The sequence below is a fragment of the Crocodylus porosus genome, unplaced genomic scaffold (assembly GCF_001723895.1).
Source record: "Crocodylus porosus isolate Cpor-Errol unplaced genomic scaffold, CroPor_comp1, whole genome shotgun sequence".
Taxonomy (NCBI): domain Eukaryota; kingdom Metazoa; phylum Chordata; order Crocodylia; family Crocodylidae; genus Crocodylus; species Crocodylus porosus.
In genome coordinates this window covers 37524022-37541501 of record NW_017728918.1, presented here as the reverse complement: position 1 = coordinate 37541501, position 17480 = coordinate 37524022, and the positions used below count along the sequence as shown (strand labels likewise).

Here is a 17480-nt window from a genome sequence, read left to right as displayed (position 1 = left end):
CCTGCGCGCAGATCCAAGGGCCTGCACCCCCCAGGAGAAGTCTGGCACACCCCCTGCAGCCATCCCGGGGGACGCAGCCCCCAGATATGTGTGCGGGATGACAGCAGAGTGCCGCTGCCGGCTGGGCCCAGCGCCAGCACCCTAGTTTGCTTGACACAGCCCATGCCGGGCACAGCCGGGGAAGCCATGGGAGAAGCCCCCGTGGCTGCCCTGCCCAGCCCCATCCCCCATCCAGCCCCAGTCAAGTGGCACTTTAAAAAAATAAATAGTACCGCACACACTGGCTCTGGTACCAGCAATCATGGCCTCCAAGGGCTCATGTCAGAGCCCCCCTGCTCAGTGCAGAGCAGTGGGGGGCAGCAGGGATTGACCCCTCCCCCGTCTGGCCCCTGCATGGCAGCTGCCCCATGGCAGGGCGCTGCACACTGTCTGGGAGCTGGGGCCACTGGGGCTGAGCAATGCCAGGCCCAGCTCCCAGACAGTGTGCGGCACCCTGCCAAGCCACGCTGCAACTGCGCCATGAGGCAGCTGTTGCATGGGTGCCAGGCAGGGGGATGGGGGATGATCCCCGCTGCGCTCCATTGTCCTGCACTGCATGGGGGGGGCTCTGCCACAAGCCCTCAGAGGCCCCGATCACCACTACCAGAGTCAGTGACTGCAGGGCTTTTTTTTTTTTAAAGTGTCGGGACTAGGAAAGGGCCGGCCAGGTGGGGGACTGGGCCGGGCAGGGTAGCCATGGGGGCTTCTCCCATAGCTCCTGCCACCCGGGGAGAGGCAGACAAAGCCAGAGGAGCCACAGGAGAACCTGCAGCCACCCAGCTGTGTCTGCCTCTCCCTGGCCGATCTGAATATCCGAAACAGCATTGAAACTCTGGAACAGATTTGGCCAAATGGAACAGAGCAGTGATCCGAAACACCAAAACGAATCACTGTCCTCTGAAATGGCCAAATCCAAAATTGAAATGAGGCCTAGTTCTTTTGTACAGCCCTAATGCACAGGTCTGCGCTGTGGTTTTCTGAGAAAATTTAAGTACAATGTATTGATGCAGATACATTGATGGCTTATACTCATTGTTAGAAAATGGCCAGTACATGACCCATGAAAGCACTGAAGGCTTAGATATTGCCCCTCTTCTCTGGGGCTCTAGAAGTCACCCTGTGTGTGTTAAAAAATAAGCACCTCAGTTCTGCTTTGGGAAGTGAGACCTAGAGGGTGAAGTTGATCATCAAGCAACATCAAGCAACTTTCTATATTTAAATGGAACTATGAGTGAAGGTAAAGACTTTTTATACCCAATGTAGGCTCCATTACCACTGTCAAATATCTCAAAGCTCTGCCAAACATTCCTGTAGTCTGCCTGGTGCATCAAAGGTGCAGACAGAAATAACAATTTTTGCCCAGTCTGGCCACAAAAAACACTTTATAGCTGTGACCAAACACAAGTGCATGGCTGCAGGCAATTTAAAAAATGGCTGATTAGGTGAAAATCTGATCCATCATTGCATGAGGGATCAGATAAAGATGTTTCAAAATGTAGCATCTTTTGTAACTGGCGTCTGGGGAGCTCCCAGCCTGGTATTGTTTTCAGAATGGGAAGGGGGAAAGGGAACATAGGTAATTCAGTGTGGGCGTTTTTCAGCCCCTCCCCCTGGAGGGTGGGGAAGGTGTATTGGAGCCCCCCCTCCTCCCTCCTTCGAGCTGGGAGGGCTCCAATTCATCCCACCCCACCCTTCAACAATGGCTGGGAAGCCCCAAGAATGAGCTCCCTTCACTGCCTTTCCCCCCTCCCATTTTGGAAACAGAGACCACTGGCAGAGACCCCTGGCCATTGCTATGGGAACTGGTCTGCAAGCTGCCAGCCCACAGATTCCCCTCTCCCCTGGAACCAAGAGTGAACTTCTGTTTGGTCTGGGGTAAGTTTGTAACTCAGAAGCCCTTGCAAAAATTGTTCTGTTACAGCTGGGAGCTGCACTTCTGCCTGTACCCCAAATGTCCAGCAGAGCTCTAGAAATAAACTATAATTGCTGCTAAGCTACCAAAAGCTTCTGTGGTGTCTGCTCCATGATAGATATGAGTAGCCAGGAGGACTGGCTGCAAAAGGTGCCAGGACAGGAGGTGGCACATGATGGGAACAGAAGAGCAGAGCTAAGGACTAACTCTAATCTCTCACAGAAACTCCACCCAGCTTCCATCCCTGCAGTTCTCTCCATCTCCACCCAGCCAGCACCTGCTGAACCCAACACTTGTAGACACCTCCTAGTAGCCAGCCACACACCATAGCTCTACTTGCCAAGTTTTTTTTTTACAGGTCTATATCCCATCCCTAATGGTGCTAGCTACAGGCTGATTTATCCAAAAGCTGATTTTCATAGATTTCATAGACATCAGGGCTGGAAGGGACCTTGGAAGATCATTGAGTCCAGCCCCCTGCCCAAAGGGCAGGAAGTCAGCTGGGGTCATAGGATCCCAGCAAGATAAGCATCCAATTTACTCTTGAAGATGTTCAATGTAGGTGCTTGAACCACCTCCGCTGGCAGACTGTTCCAGACCTTGGGGGCTCGGACAGCAAAGAAATTCTTCCTTATGTCCAGCCTGAAACAGTCTTGCAGGAGTTTGTGACCGTTCGACCTAGTCATCCCTTGGGGCGCTCTGGTGAACAAACGTTCCCCCAGATCCTGCTGGTCACCCCTGATAAACTTATAGGTGGCCATCAGATCACTTCTGAGCCTGCACTTTTCTAGGCTAAAAAGCCTCATAGCTCTCAGCCTGTTGTCATAAGGTCTGTTTTCCTGACCTCTGATGTTTAGAGTCAGATGCAAATTTAATCATTAAATAGCAAAACACTTCAGAGAGAGCAAAACTCGGTAGCTGTGCACAGTAGTCATATGACAGGGAGGAATATAATTTTGGATCCATTTTTGCAGTGTATCTGATTGGTGGCCTGATCACCCACACATCTCACACAGGAACACAGCACCCAGTTCCTCAAACGCATTTAGGAGCTGACTTCCAGTGATTTCAGTGGCAGTGCTTAGCATGACTAGACCTGAAAAAGAAATGACAGAATGCAACAGGCTTATAAGATAATTCCTTAGTGTATAAAAATAGTCCCAATTAGAAATGGAAGTGGAAGAAGTTACATACGTCTTGTCTAGCTATGCTGATAGATAAACTAGATACCAGCCGATCTATCTGTTTAGTCTGGTTCTTGGTTTGAGAAGTAAAAACCTCTGACTTGTGCTTCATAGTGAGACGCTGCGCCTGTGGTTTCCCTTGCATCACAAAGGGGAAAGAGAAATTATACAGACTGTTACTAAATGGTATTCTAAGGCACATCCATTTTGCAGTCAGTGCTGTTACTGCAACATGTGCTGACAAACCGTTGCTCACTTTAAACCAGTTAGCTTGGGAGTGGCAAGCAGTACAGCCATGGTTATTTAGAGCTGAGTACAGTCTATCTGTCCAAGTATTTATCTTCTTGGGGGGGGGTTCCAGTCAGCAGTGAGTTCTGTGTTGACACAGCTACACTGCTAGTGGCAAGTGAGCCAGCTAGAATAGAGTGATTTTGGATTTATGTGAGGTGCAGTCATAGTAATAATCATAATGTAGACAAACCCATTGCACATCTAAGTAATAGACGCCTAGGATTCTCTACATAGGTATAAAACTAGCTTGCATTTTGTATTTTACACATCCACACCTTCTGGCTCTGCTCAAGACTTATATTATATATGAAGCCATAAGCACTGTGGGGTGGGTGGGGGGGTGGCATGTGCTCCCCCTGAGATTGGTCACCGCTGAAGCTGCCACCAACTTCTGCAAACGATCACCGCTTGCGACCCACCCGCTCCCTGCTGATACCGCTGCTGGAATCTCTAGGCAGTCCCCACACACCAGCACCAGCATCTGCAGGCAGTCCCCACTTGCCATCCTGCTGCTGACACTGCTGCCGGTGTCTGCGGGCAGTCCCCACTCACCACTACTGCCAGCACTGCCACTGGCATCTGTGAGTGGTCCCTGCTTGTTGCTCACTGCCACCTACAAATGGTGCCCCTAGTCTTGGGAGGCACCAGTCGGTCATGTGTGAAGCCTTGGACATGTTATAGGTATATACTCATACAAAATATTCTAATATAATAAAGGGCTTAGTCTATCTGTCTGTCTGTAATGGTTTGGGCCAACTGCGCGTGTGCCACTGAGGGCGGGTGGCGCCTGGCTGTGCGGGCCCAGGTTGTGCAGGCCCAAGTTTGAGCCGCTGCCAGGGAAGTTTCTGGTGGTGGTGAACATGCCTCAGCCACCTGAGCAGCAAGGCTTCCCCATGCTTCCCTGCCTGAGGGCGAAGGGCAGGGTCTTGGTGATGGCATCCCCCCCCCCGCCCATCCTCGCTGCTCCTCAGAACAGCTGGCAGGGAGGCGGAGGCAGTGGGCAGGGAGGGAGGGGAGTGGGAATGGGGCCCTGACAACAGCCACCAGGGGGGAGGGAGGAGAATGGGATGGGATGGGGAAGCGAGGTGGGGGAAGCCCTACTGCAAGGCGGAGGCAGGCAGGGATCCCCTGTGCCGGAGGCTGGAGGAGGAGGCAGTTGTGGCAGAGGAGTCTTTACTGGGTCAGCCCTGAAGGCTGAGTGGGGGGCAAGGTGGAGCCATGTAAACGCCCCCTGAACTCCGTCATTCTTGATGGGCAATTAGCTAGTATGTCTATAACAGTGGGATAACGGTGGCATAATGCAATTGAACCAGCCTCTGCAGTGTCCTGAGGTCTGGTCCTGGGCCCAAGGTGAAAATGTAAAATCAACTAAAAAAAATCCTTGCTCTTCATTTTTTTCCTCTCCTTCCAATTTTAGGCCACTACATCCTTGTCTGAGGATCTTCTAGGTACTCTAACACATATCTGAGGGTTGGTTTGTTTCTCCCACTGTTGCTGGTTTCAAGTGTAAGAAACACAAAGAATAAGCTTTTTATATTTCTGCTGCACAGCCAAAGATGCCGACCTGAAGTCACATCTTGTTTAATCTTTATGAAAAACATCTACTTGCTCTAGACATATCACATAGTTATGTCACATAGCTTTACTTCTGTAAGTGTACATTTTATACTTACCTGATCTGCCATTGGCCTTCCGGGTTTACTGATTTTCATTCAATCTTGTGTCTGACCTAAATTAGAAAAATGAAAAGAGAAGGGCTAGGTGCATGTGTGTGCTACAAGTTAGTGTCTTAAAATAAATATAGCTATAGCAGCTAAGGAAGAGTGTACTGAGAGGAAGATTCTCTCCAATGTGGGTTTTCACATTTTTGTGAATTAGAGCCATTAGAGACCCACAGATATAGTCAGTACTATTCACTTAAGAAAAAAAAAAAACATTATATGGGGATGGAATACCAGGCACAGGTATATATAATTACAAACCCTATTACTCCAAAACAGAAACAAGGTAGAATAAGTTTTAATGAATAAGGTTAAAACTATTTGAGGTGCAAATTGCTAGGTAAAGAAGACTAGAGTGCATTACTTCTATAGTTCAGAGGTGTCAGACAGGCCAGCAAGGTGAGTGGCATCAGGGAGTCATGGGTCATTTGTACACGCCACAAAATTGGCCTTTGAAGTGGCTTAATTCCATTTTTGCACCGCTTTAATGGTACAGCTGTTTGCATGTGTTGGCAGCGTAATGTGCTTTAATGAAGACCTGTTTGCACATGTCGGCAACGTAATGTGTGTTAAATGACTTCGGGACACAGCAAAATAAAACATCTCCAAGATGGTTTAGTTTGCTGCGAAGGGAAGCACCAGGCCCCGGGCATCTCAGGGGCTGTGGGACCCAGCGGCAACTTATGGAGGCAGGCTCCACTGAAGAAAAAAAAAGTGTCCATCCTGATCTTTTTTTTCCTCCCGGGAGCCTGCCTACCTGCCTGAGCTGCCTGGGGGCCTGGTGCTTCCTTCCACAGCTGCGGTGCTCTCTGAGACTGCTCAGCCGGGTGCTTGTGGGCCGCTGCCACAGAGGGAAGCACCAGCCCTCTCCCGCTTGGCCCACCGGCAGCGCGCCCTCCCTTTCCCACCACCGGAGAGGCAGGTAAGGGTCAGGCCCAACCCTTGTGAACATGCCCTGGGGTTTTACTTCACCCTAAACTGAAGCAGTGTTTTTAAAGACCCACCACTTCAATTTAGGGAGAATTAAACCAAAGTAAACTCTCGTGGCATGTACAAATGCCCATGGGCATTAATGGACCCATCACTTATCCAACCACCACTGAAATACATCCCCAGTGGGGCTCTACACACCAGTATTCAGCAGCAGGCCCCACCCCCAGGAACCCTGCTGTAAGTTTGTTTGCCACTCTGCTATAGATGATTAAGTTAGGTAAAACAAACTTACCATTCCACCTTTTTCAAATAAGAAATATGAATTTAAAATAGAAAATAAGAATAATTAAATCCTTGCCCCATTTTTTCCTCATTGCAGTATATCTATTCACAAAATTTGCCCCAGTCATACCTATCCCTAGATGGTTTTTCTATTCCTTTCTCTTATAAACATCCATGGCTCAATTCCCTTCACTGAGAAAACTGCAATAGTTGAGAAATACCAGTAAGTTTCTTGTAAGAAAGTATTTTTCTAATAAATTAACTAACTTGTACTTCATAAATAGATTGACAGACAGCCACTGAAGGCCAGATGGAGATACTGTACTCACATTGCCTTCAATGGGAAAATTAAATGTAAAGTGATACTTATCAAGAGTAAGATTTTTGTGATCTGCCCATAAGGGTGTTAATAGCAGAGGTATAAAGGCAGCAGCAGCACATGGGGTAGTACCGACTGCTTTGCATAGCGCGCCCTTAAAAACATGTTGGAGGAGCGTCCTTGTTGAGTGAAAGCATTTTTTGAGATTTGTGAAGTACCTCTCTGTCTACCAGCTACATTCATTCCTCTTCCCGCCCCCACCCCTCTCCTCCCAAACACACACATTTGTCTCTCACCCACTGACTCATCAATTTACATCTTCGCTGACTGGCTTTCTTGCATGCAGACCAGCCTCTGGCTTCTTTACTATTCGTTCCATCCAGGAAGAGCACACACCAACTCCAGATGCTTCCTTAGCCTGATGAAGGGTATTTATACCCAAAAGTTTGTTAAAAAGAATTTTTAACTATTTGAGTTGGTCTGACAAAAGAGATCAGATTTACCTGAAGAACCTTGTCTGCCTAAAGGATACAGAGACATTTCAGTGTGAAGCTTTAGCGTCATCACTCAAAAATTTTAATTTTCTCCTCCTGTTGGGTACTGAAGCATTCTAGCTCCCTCCAAATGATATCAGGAAGCAGTTCAGGGTGCAGAGGTAATTCTCTGGTTGCTAAGAGCCTTTGAGGAAAATACTATGTTTAATAAGGTTGAGAAAGAGGGAAAAACTACAAAATACTGAAAATCTCAACTTAGTTCTCTCATATTAAATAGCAGGCAGTCTTGGATGAAAGGCTTGCTATACATTCAAGAGGGGCAGGATTAACACAAAGATATTGAAAACTGCTAAGCCTAGGTGATGAAGGGACTTGATGCTAGCATTTTGAACTATAGCATTAGAAGCCCAGGTTCCCAAACAGCCATAGATGCTTGTAACTTCTAACAATACCCCCTTTCCTTATCGGCACCTTCCAGAGGACCTTGGACCAGGATTTTCATATGTGCCAGGGACTAGGACTAGGTCAGGGGCATGAATATTTTCTTCAGGTTTTCACGACCTGTCTGCAGGGCAATAAATAAAATAGTTCCCCCTCCTTCATTTGGACTTCAGGACTTGTGCATACTCTTCATGCCCCTACACTGTGATGGTTGGTGAGGACAGTATGCTCCTCTCCTGCAAGGAGTTTGCTACCTGTGGTTTTTAAAAAGATACATAAAATGTGAAATGAACCTTCATGGTATTGTTTAGGAGTCCGAGCTTAGAAGTCACAGTGTTGATTTATTTGATAATCTGGAAAAGACAGAGGAACTAGTGGTCCAGCTTGGTAGATAGTTGGGCAGATCAGAGATTGTATGCAACAGGAAACATAAGGGTGGCTTGGTGACCCTAGTCAGCCTGCTCCTTACTAGCTTGTAGATCTTCCTTCAGTTCTTGTATTTGATGTACATATGTAACCAAGTTGATGCCTGGTGGAACCGAAGATAGAGGTGTAGCTCTGGATGCTCACTAGCACAGAGACCAAGCTGGCAAAGAAGAGACTCCATTTTGTGGTGACATGAGGAGAGCTGTTATAGGCAAATTCCAGTGCAGGAAGGAGGGTTATCCAGCTGTCTTGATGGTCATTTGTGAAGCAGTATAAGTACTGTTCAAGGCTCTGGCTAACCCATTCTGTCTGCCTTTTTGTCTGAGCATGATATGCAGAGGTCAGATGTGATACCTTTACTAGCTAGAACAATTCCTTCCAGAACCAGAGACAAACTGTGCCCCTCTGTCTGACAGTCTCTCTGCTGGTAGATCGCAAAGTCAAAGTCCTAAACTCCTCCCCCACCCCACCAAAAAAAGTGACATCGCTGCAGAACCTCAAACTCTTGGTCACCCTTTCAGGACATGTATCCAGTGTCCATGATACAAGATTGCATCCTGGTTTTGGAAGTGACAGGGGGAGAGATTCTGGATGGCATGTTGATCCTGCCCAGAGACATCCTGGATTAGAGCCATTAGTTCAGGGTCCACTGTGCCCAGGACAAAATTCATGGGGTAAGATAGGTGAAAAGGCTTTGGGGCACAAGATACAGTGTTTTCTTCATCAGGAAAGAGCATCTGCCTTTTTGTTCTGGTTACCCAGGCAATATGTGATTACCAAGAGAAACCAAGTGAAAAACAGCACTCAGTGAATTTGATGCGGATTCATGTTTTGAACAGAATAAAGGTCATTCTAGGTTCTTAGGATCTGTGAGACTCTCAGTAGGGAACCTGGCTCCCACCAGGTGTTGGCATCCTTCTTCAAAGGCAGCCTTAACAGCTAGAAGTTCCTTGTCCCAGACTATGTAATGTCTTTCAGATGGGGTTAGCTTCCAGGAGCAGGAAGCATGAGTGTAGGAAGCTCCAAGGCTAAGCATGCTGCTATGCTATGACAGAACTGGAGGCTTCTGTCCCTACAGCCAAAAGTTTCACTGGATCAGGGTGAAGCGGGCAGGGGTAGAGGCAGATACTTGTTTCAAGTGTTCAATTTATATGGAGCCTCTCAGCTCCATGTAAATTGTACCTCCTTCTGAAGTAGGGAGGTAATGAATATCATTAGTTGAGAGGAGCCTAAAATATAACATCTATAAATCAGAGGTGTAATAAGGCACCCTGGCACCCACAGCAGTGACAACTTCTGGCTGCTGCTGTGTTGCTGGTGTGGTTGTGCCAGTATGGCAGCAACTGATATTTTTCCAACCCCCTTTGTCCATGCAAACCTTATAGCCTTTTATGACCTGGTCACACACTGCCTTGACACAGGAGCTGAGGCTGATGTCGTCTACCTGGATTTTAGGAAGGCCTTTGACACAGTTTTGCATCCTATTCTTATAGGGAAGCTAGCAGGCTGTGGAGTGGATGCCTACACAGTCAGGTGAGTGGCCAACTGGCTTAGGGACTGCACCCAGCGAGTGGAGGTGGACACTTCGTTCTTGACCTGGAAGGAGGTGGGCAGTGGGGTCCTGCAGGGTTCAGTCCTTGGACCGGTGTTATTTAATATCTTCATCAGTGATTTGGCCAAGGGTGTGGAGAGCACCCTCTCCAAGTTTGCAGATGATACCAAGTTATGGGGCAAAGTTAACACACCAGAGGGCAAGAAGCAGATACAGGCCGACCTGGACAGGTTGGATCAATGGGCAGAACAGAATAGGATGCAATTCAACAAAGAGAAATGTAGGTACTCCACCTACAAAGGAGGAATCCCCAGCACACCTATAGGTTGGGGGATGGCCTTCACAGCAGCTGAGGCTGAGAGAGATCTTGGAGTCATAGTTGACTCCAAGATAAACATAACCCAGCAGTGTAACGAGGCCATCAACAAAGTCAATCGCACCTTGTCATGTATTAGCAGATGCATGACCAACAGATCAACAGAGGTGATGCTCCCTCTCTATGCAGCATTGGTCAGGTGCAGTTGGAGTACTGTGTCCAGTTTTGGGTGCCTCACTTCAAGAGGGACATAGAAAATCTGGAGAGGGTTCATAGCAGGGCCACTTGCATGATTAGTGGCCTCTGTGAAAGACCCTATGGGGGAAGCTGAGAGATCTGGATCTCTTCAGCCTTCACAATACATGTCTGAGGGGAGACCTTGTAGCTGCCTATATGTTTATCAAGGGAGGACAACAGGGAATGGGGGATGCGCTATTTACCAGAGCGCCCCAGGGAGTAACTAGGAATAATGGATGCAAACTAGTAGAGTAGATTTAGGTTAGACAATTAGCAAGAAATTTTTTACAGTAAGGGTGGCCAAAGTCTGGAATGGGCTTCCAAGAGAGGTGGTGCTATCACCTAACCTGGACGTCTTCAAGAGGAGGCTTGATATTCACCTGGCTGGAGTTGTCTGACCTCAGTCCTCATTTCTGCTGGGGGCAGGGGGCTGGACACGATGATCCATTGTGGTCCCTTCTGACCCTACAATCTATGAATCACTGCAGCCACCTTGTCAGTCCATCCTTAGCTCCTCTGGTGAAACAACTGTAGTTCCTCTAATGAAATTATACTAAACCCTGCCTGTCCTGCAGACAATTAGCATAAAGCTTGAAACTGGTGCCACTCTAACACCAGGTGGTGCTGCTGAGGATCTGTAGTCTCTATTACTTCCTTAGCATTCATAAGGTTGCTGCCAAGAATCATAGTCTTGTCTACCCAATCTCTCTCCGCACAGGCCAAACCAAGATGAGGCACTGAAACCTCAGGGGTCACTCCTGATGTTGCTCTTAAAGGAGTTTGGTGTGGCATCCTTCTCAGCAGCATTCTCAAGGGTGTCAGGGAAGCAGCCTAGCCATAGGCATCCCTGAAGGGTGCTATTTGTCCACAGTCAAGTCAAGATTCAGTTACAGAACTGACAGGATCCACAGAGTGGCCTATAGAACTAAGTATGTGGTTCTGACCTGTGGTCTCTCACTGACCCAGAAAAGTAATTTAAGCTCTCACCATCTGAGTTTCCTTATCTGTAGAACAGGAATAGTACTGATCTACCTCCTAAGAGGAATATTACTATGTAAGGCTCCTACAGTGCACTGAACATGTAAAACACTGGATACAGAGTGGGTCAACTCCAGATACTCACCTGCTGCTATACAAATTAAATCCTTTTCTCACTTTCATTAGTTCAGACTCATGTGCACTTTGCTTATATCCAAGTACACTTATTAGTTATTGGCTATTAGATGACAAGAAAGCCAAATTGAATGAGAAAGTAACAGTGGTTTTGTGGTTTAAATGCTGGAAGGGGATTCAGGAGATCTTTCTTCAGGTCCTTACTCTGCCAGACCTTGAGCGGAGGGACTGTGGGCAACACATTTCTTTTGTGCCCCAATTCTTTACTTGCAAAATCTTCTACTGTAAGGCTTTGCCTGGATCTAATTAAGACCTGGGCTGATTCTATTTTGCATGTTAAATGGTACTGTCATAATGACAGGAATACATGGAAAGATATATATATGGCAGGGACACAGACAAGCTTTGGCAAGGAAAGAAAACTCAATAATTATCAACACAACAAAGACAAAACATAGATTATAACAAACAGTAATGAATTAATAAAAAATCATTCTGTGAAAGAATCTTCAGTAGTTCTTATTCACAGTAGAGCAGATACAGACAAAAGAGGCTGAAATTTCATGTACTTTAAAATTATGCATTCTGGATGCAAGCTTCATGTCTGAAACTTGTACTGTAATCGTATCTTCAGGGCTGATTAACTATGATGGAATTATCAGCCAGAATCTGAAAACTTATTTCCTATATTAATATAAATCCCCTTACCACTCATTTTCATCATTAATGGATTTTGCAGTTACATTTTGCCCTCGATGCTGTCCAAACTTTGGCATTTTATTCCAGGAGGACAGTATGGTAGAGATTTTGCCTCTGAATCATAGTGCCAAGGTGTAAAAGCTGGTGTCATCTTCAATATCTGGCACCTAAGGATATTGTATTTGCTAGCAACTAGAACCCTAAAGCTGGAATAAATTTTAAAAAATATCTCTCTTCGGCATCTTAATCACAAGTCCTATATTTCCTTTGTGTGTGTCTAGTTGGTCTACTTGAAAAGTTGTCTGTTCTTGCTATATATTTCTGTGCACCATATGTTGTAGCCAGTAGGTTTTTCACTGATAAAATACTTAACCAAGAAATATATATGAGATTTTTTATTCACAGTTTTTTATTAAACATTTTGCTGAGTTTACTTTGGACATAAATACATAATGTTTATGGCTCATGTTATAACATAAACACTATTATTTGTTAGAAAACATATTCTGTTGTGTACTATAGTGGTTACATTATTTCCGCTTTCCTCCTAATATTGTTCCACGATTACTAAACATTAAAGTGACATTAAAACAAATTACAATCTACTTAGCAACATGGTCAAATACAGGTATAAAATTTACTTGTCAGCTGTAAAAGTACCTTTGGTTTGCATCTGATTTCAAAGCAATGTAATACCAATTAGCAGTAATTACAAAACAAACATCGCATGTTGTGCTTAGTTACTGGCTAGAGCTTGAATTCATAATGACATATAGTTTTATAATAAGCTGTAAAGCTTCTTTTTACCTCATAGCCTAATGATATTTATATAGTGCTTATTTGCAAAAATCTTATAAGAAATATAAAATCATAGGCCCAGCCCTGCTGCTATGGAACTCAATGGCAAAACTCATCGATTTTCATAGGAGCAGGACCGTGCTGTGTGTTTTTTTTTTATACCAGTTATGAATGCGTGACAACTGTATTATAGCTAGAATATATGGTGGCTGTCTCCTAAAACTTTAAAATACATTGTTGTACCTGGGCCATCACTAGATCTTGTGAACGCTCTATGAACTGGAATTCCAGTTCAGAGTGCAGAGGGTTTGTGGGCTCAGCCCACAATCACCAGAAAGAGAATTGTGTAAATGGGTGCAACCCTTGAAATCTCACAGGCAGCCTCCTACACAAGAGAGGAGTGAAGAATCAGGCCTGGGGCCTTCAGTTTGCAGAGAAGCAAAGGGAAATCAAACCATGCATGATTTACACAGGAAAGCATGTCAAAATTCTTTTACTTTGAAGTAAACAATACTTAATAACAATGTAGTACGTTGATAAAATAAGCCAGGGACAAAACAAAATAAGCATACATCACAGGGACGGGCATGAGAGAGAACACAGGCCCCATTACTAGAACTGACCCTCAAGCCATGCAGAATCCCACTGAAGTCAGTGGGACTCTGTGCTGACACAAGGTCCCCGGTCACATAAAAACAGATGGCAAGATTTGGGTCCCAGGTGATAATGGCACTGAAACAGAAGTTGAGTGAAGGATATGTTTTTAAATTTTCAATTTGGTACCAAGTGGTTTGTGTTTTTAAGGACTTTCTGGATTTTATTTTTCAAGCAAATGCTGTGAATATTTAGAGAACAAGTCCCAGTGAATCAGCTGTAGAATTAAATTTTAGGGCATCAATATTTCCAAAAAAAAAAAATATTGATTATTTTGGAGGTGTTTTATCTACTGTTAAGCAAAAGGATTCAAGCTTTTCTTTCTTGCACTGTTTAAAACTGGAATCAAATGTTTTGGAAAAGATACTGTAATCATGGGTGACACTGACTGTTTTAGATCAGAGTCTAAGAAATCTTAGTGAGATTAAGCAGTTTGTATTAAAAATGATGGACATAGTTCAAAGTATATGGAGTCCCCTTCTCTCCCCACCTCAACTTGGGGAATAAGAATAGTGCCAAAGTCTATGTCCATCATTCAGGCAATGGACTCCTCAAGTTACTTGCTTGATTCTGAGCAATGTAAACATCTGACATTCATTCCGTGTTGGAAATGTGCCAGTCATATTTTATGCTCTTATACCACACTGATGGTCATAGGTTGTAGAGGTCTTAAGAAACCCAAATGCTGATAGTGCTACATTTACCTGGCCTCTCTGTCTCACACTACACTGACATGCAAAGAGGATGTCCCATAGCTTGCCTCTCATTTGGGTAAGCATCCATACTGACGACTATGTACTTGGAGGTAGTCCTCTGCACTGTAGGCTTTATCTCATTTTTACCACAGAGGTGGCAAATCCATACCATAAAGTAATTTGACCTATAGACCCTCAATGAATGCACGCTTACTGAATGAACCTGCATACAACGAAGACTGTAAGTTACTTGCTGGATAAGGCTATATGACCAAGTTCCTACTTGCAATCTGGCCACTCAACACTAAAAGAGTACCCAGCAACCACCAGGAGAGAATGAACATAGCACAGAGTCTGTTACACTCTGCTCTGAGTCCAGCTTTACTTTTATACTGTGAACTTGGAAAACGCTCTTCACCTGAAATTCTGTCAGGCTTAGAAGGGGCAAATACTTCTAAAAGAAGGCCACATCCTTCCTGCGTGCAAGGGTACACTAGAACACACATCGATCTACAGACATTTGCCTGTAGTCATGTGTGAAGTGCACATCAATTGATTTCCAATGCATACCCACACTGGTGATGTGTACTTCCCATAGGTATTGATATATTAATATGGTTTTATGCTCGATACGAACTCACTATAAAATTCACTGCATTTTAGTCTCTTCATTTTAGTTACTTTACTACTATTACAAAATGCAAGTGTATGCATTTAAAAAATTACACATATTTTCTATATAGTTTTGATACTGGAAGCACAATCCATTGCCAGCAATGGAACGAATATACTACAAACAAGTATACCAAGCAGTTGATTAGAATGCACAACTATTTTGTATCTACAATCTGAATTTCTGTTGCATTTTCTATTATTCCTAATCATCATGTGCAAAATCCTACAGGTATACAACATAGATATCATACCTATCCATGCTGATAACACACATTTTTGAATAATACTTTACTGAGCATTAGTAATTATTAGTGTACTTTTAATTTGTTTTGAGACACAGGGTATATCTTCCTGCTAAGTTATTGGCCAAAACCAAACATGCCTTATGGGATCATACTATAAATTACATAGCAATTTCCCAATTAACTCATTAGCTTAATTTGAATATTTGTTTAAAATATTTCCTAATTTGTTAAAATGTAGAGTGCATGCTATATGTCACTTTGAATTAAAAAATAGTGACTTATAGTGAAGCAAAAAATAGCATGTAAAATAGTATGTATTCCTTGCCCTTCACCCAAGTGCTAGTGATCATAAGTATGCAAATATAAAGGGAATATAAATAAAGTGGAGATGCTAAAACCATTTAAAAGAGTGCTAGATCTGTAACAGTTTAAGCTTCAGACACATCATCAACTAAATGTTTCCAATATCATAATACTGCAGCATGTTTTGAATGGTTGATGGCTCTACTTTGCAGGTGTTACTTATGTGATCAGTCCAACTTACTTCAACGGATTGTTCATCTGAGTAAAGGCAGCAGAGCTGGGCCCGTAGCCTGACATTCCCTGTAAGAAGATTACAGCAGAAATCTCTTTACATCAGAAAATATCTTTAACAACCAGAGAGTTTAGGAATGAAGTCAAATGACTTTGTTAAAAAAAAAAAAAAAAAAAAAAAAAATCACAATTGATCATTGTTTCAGTCACTCAGATATTTAGTAATGGAATCTGCCAAACCATCACAGAAGATACGAGTTCATCCTGTCTCTGCTGCTTGGACTTCTTGTTTACTCTTCTGTGTCCTTGACCTCCAGAAATAACTAATACTGAGCTTGCTTTCATTTTCTTGGATCTCTGTCTTTTATTTTTAAGAGAGATGTTTTGATCCTTTAAAAGCTCATATATGGTACTGTCTTCAGTTCTATGTTCCAGGGAATTTGATCCATGAGGTAATGGATCTAGGGACCCAGAAGATGAAGATAAGTCACTCGTTTGTGTAACGGATCCCACTGAACCTCCCAGCCAAACTCCAGTGTCCTGAATATTACTTAAGGCAGAACCCAGTCTCTCATTATGCAGAGCATTCTTTTGATCATCATCATTAGTTTCTGTGCTTCGAGGCAGACTGCTTCTGGATTTGCTTCTGTTTTTCTTGTTTAGAGCTGTAGCCATAATAAGGAATTTGACTGGACCATTATGTGCATGATAGGATACCATTCCCCTTCCTGAGACCAAAAAAAGAGAAGAAAAATGTTATGTAATATTACTCTTACTCACAGTCGGCCAATGCTTTACACAATAATTAGTGCATTAGACTAATATAACTTTGTCCAAAGAAGCATGTTCATTACCATTTTGTTCATATAGGTACAGAACTGAAACACTACAGAAATTACAAAAAAGAAAATGTACATTCAAGATGCTTTCGAACTGTAATACAAATCAGATACAATTTAGACATGCTTCATTCAAGCTGACATTTGGTTCATAATCTCTTACGTTGTTTTCTCTGTTTTCTCAACAGCATGAGTAAAAGAATCCTCAGCTGACTTGTTGTAGTTGGCACTGTCACAGCCTCAACATCGCAAGCTTTTCCCAACAATTCACAATGGAATATTTGTTTTTCAATTAATCCTACTCCAACCTTCTTGCGTAGCATAACCAAATCTATTCCACTGGAATACAGCTCGCCTCACCCATGGAGCAGAGAGTCAGATTTGCCCTCACCAATGGCCTCGCATTTATAGGAAAATTGTGAATGAATTCCTAAATTTAATGTTTAAAAAAAAATAAAATAAAATAAAATAAAAAATCAAACTGTGGGATACTGAATGGGAAAAAGAAAGATTTCATGGTATTAACCATAATATTGTGTCAACAGCAAACTGCTTAGGATTTAATCAAGAGTTAATAACTTGATGATGTGTGTATTTTTCAGCAACCAAAATAAGAGCAATGATGTTGCATTTTGCCAACTAAGCTGTAATTAAGAGACAGAATATTGATAAAAACATGGAATTTACCACAAAAAAAACCCGGAAGGATGGAAGATTCTAGAAATTTTATGCAAAATACGACAATGCCATAATTGCTATTAGAGGAAGTGTCAGAAGTCAGTCAATTAAAAAAATAATAATCAATGCTCTGCTATTCAAATCCCCTTTACTCAACTTGCATATTATAAAAGTACATCTTCCCTAGATTTGATATAGCTAAAACTGAACTTCTTCATGCCCTTAGGAAAACAATCTTAACTAAAAATGAAAGGTAATAAGTTATAATGATGAAAACATAACAGAAGTGGAAAATGAGAGGTGCCTAAGGCAGAATTAAGGATTTTGTTTATTACATTAGCTATGCATTTCCATGTATTAGATCTATTTTTAAGGATTCTCCTAAACATTACATGTCATAGGT

At 43.4% G+C, this 17480-nt stretch overlaps 1 protein-coding gene across 6 annotated transcripts in view; it reads right to left on the bottom strand.

The window, feature by feature from the left end:
- Positions 1-12347: 12347 nt before the first annotated feature.
- The window catches only part of ARHGEF10 (Rho guanine nucleotide exchange factor 10), a 210684-nt gene continuing 205551 nt past the window's right edge, over positions 12348-17480 (bottom strand). For all 6 annotated transcript variants that reach the window (XM_019537490.1, XM_019537494.1, XM_019537493.1 and 3 more), the window contains one exon: positions 12348-16288. In XM_019537490.1, the coding sequence (XP_019393035.1) occupies positions 15771-16288 (518 nt within the window). In that variant the 3' untranslated portion in view covers positions 12348-15770. The remainder of the gene's footprint in view (positions 16289-17480) is intronic.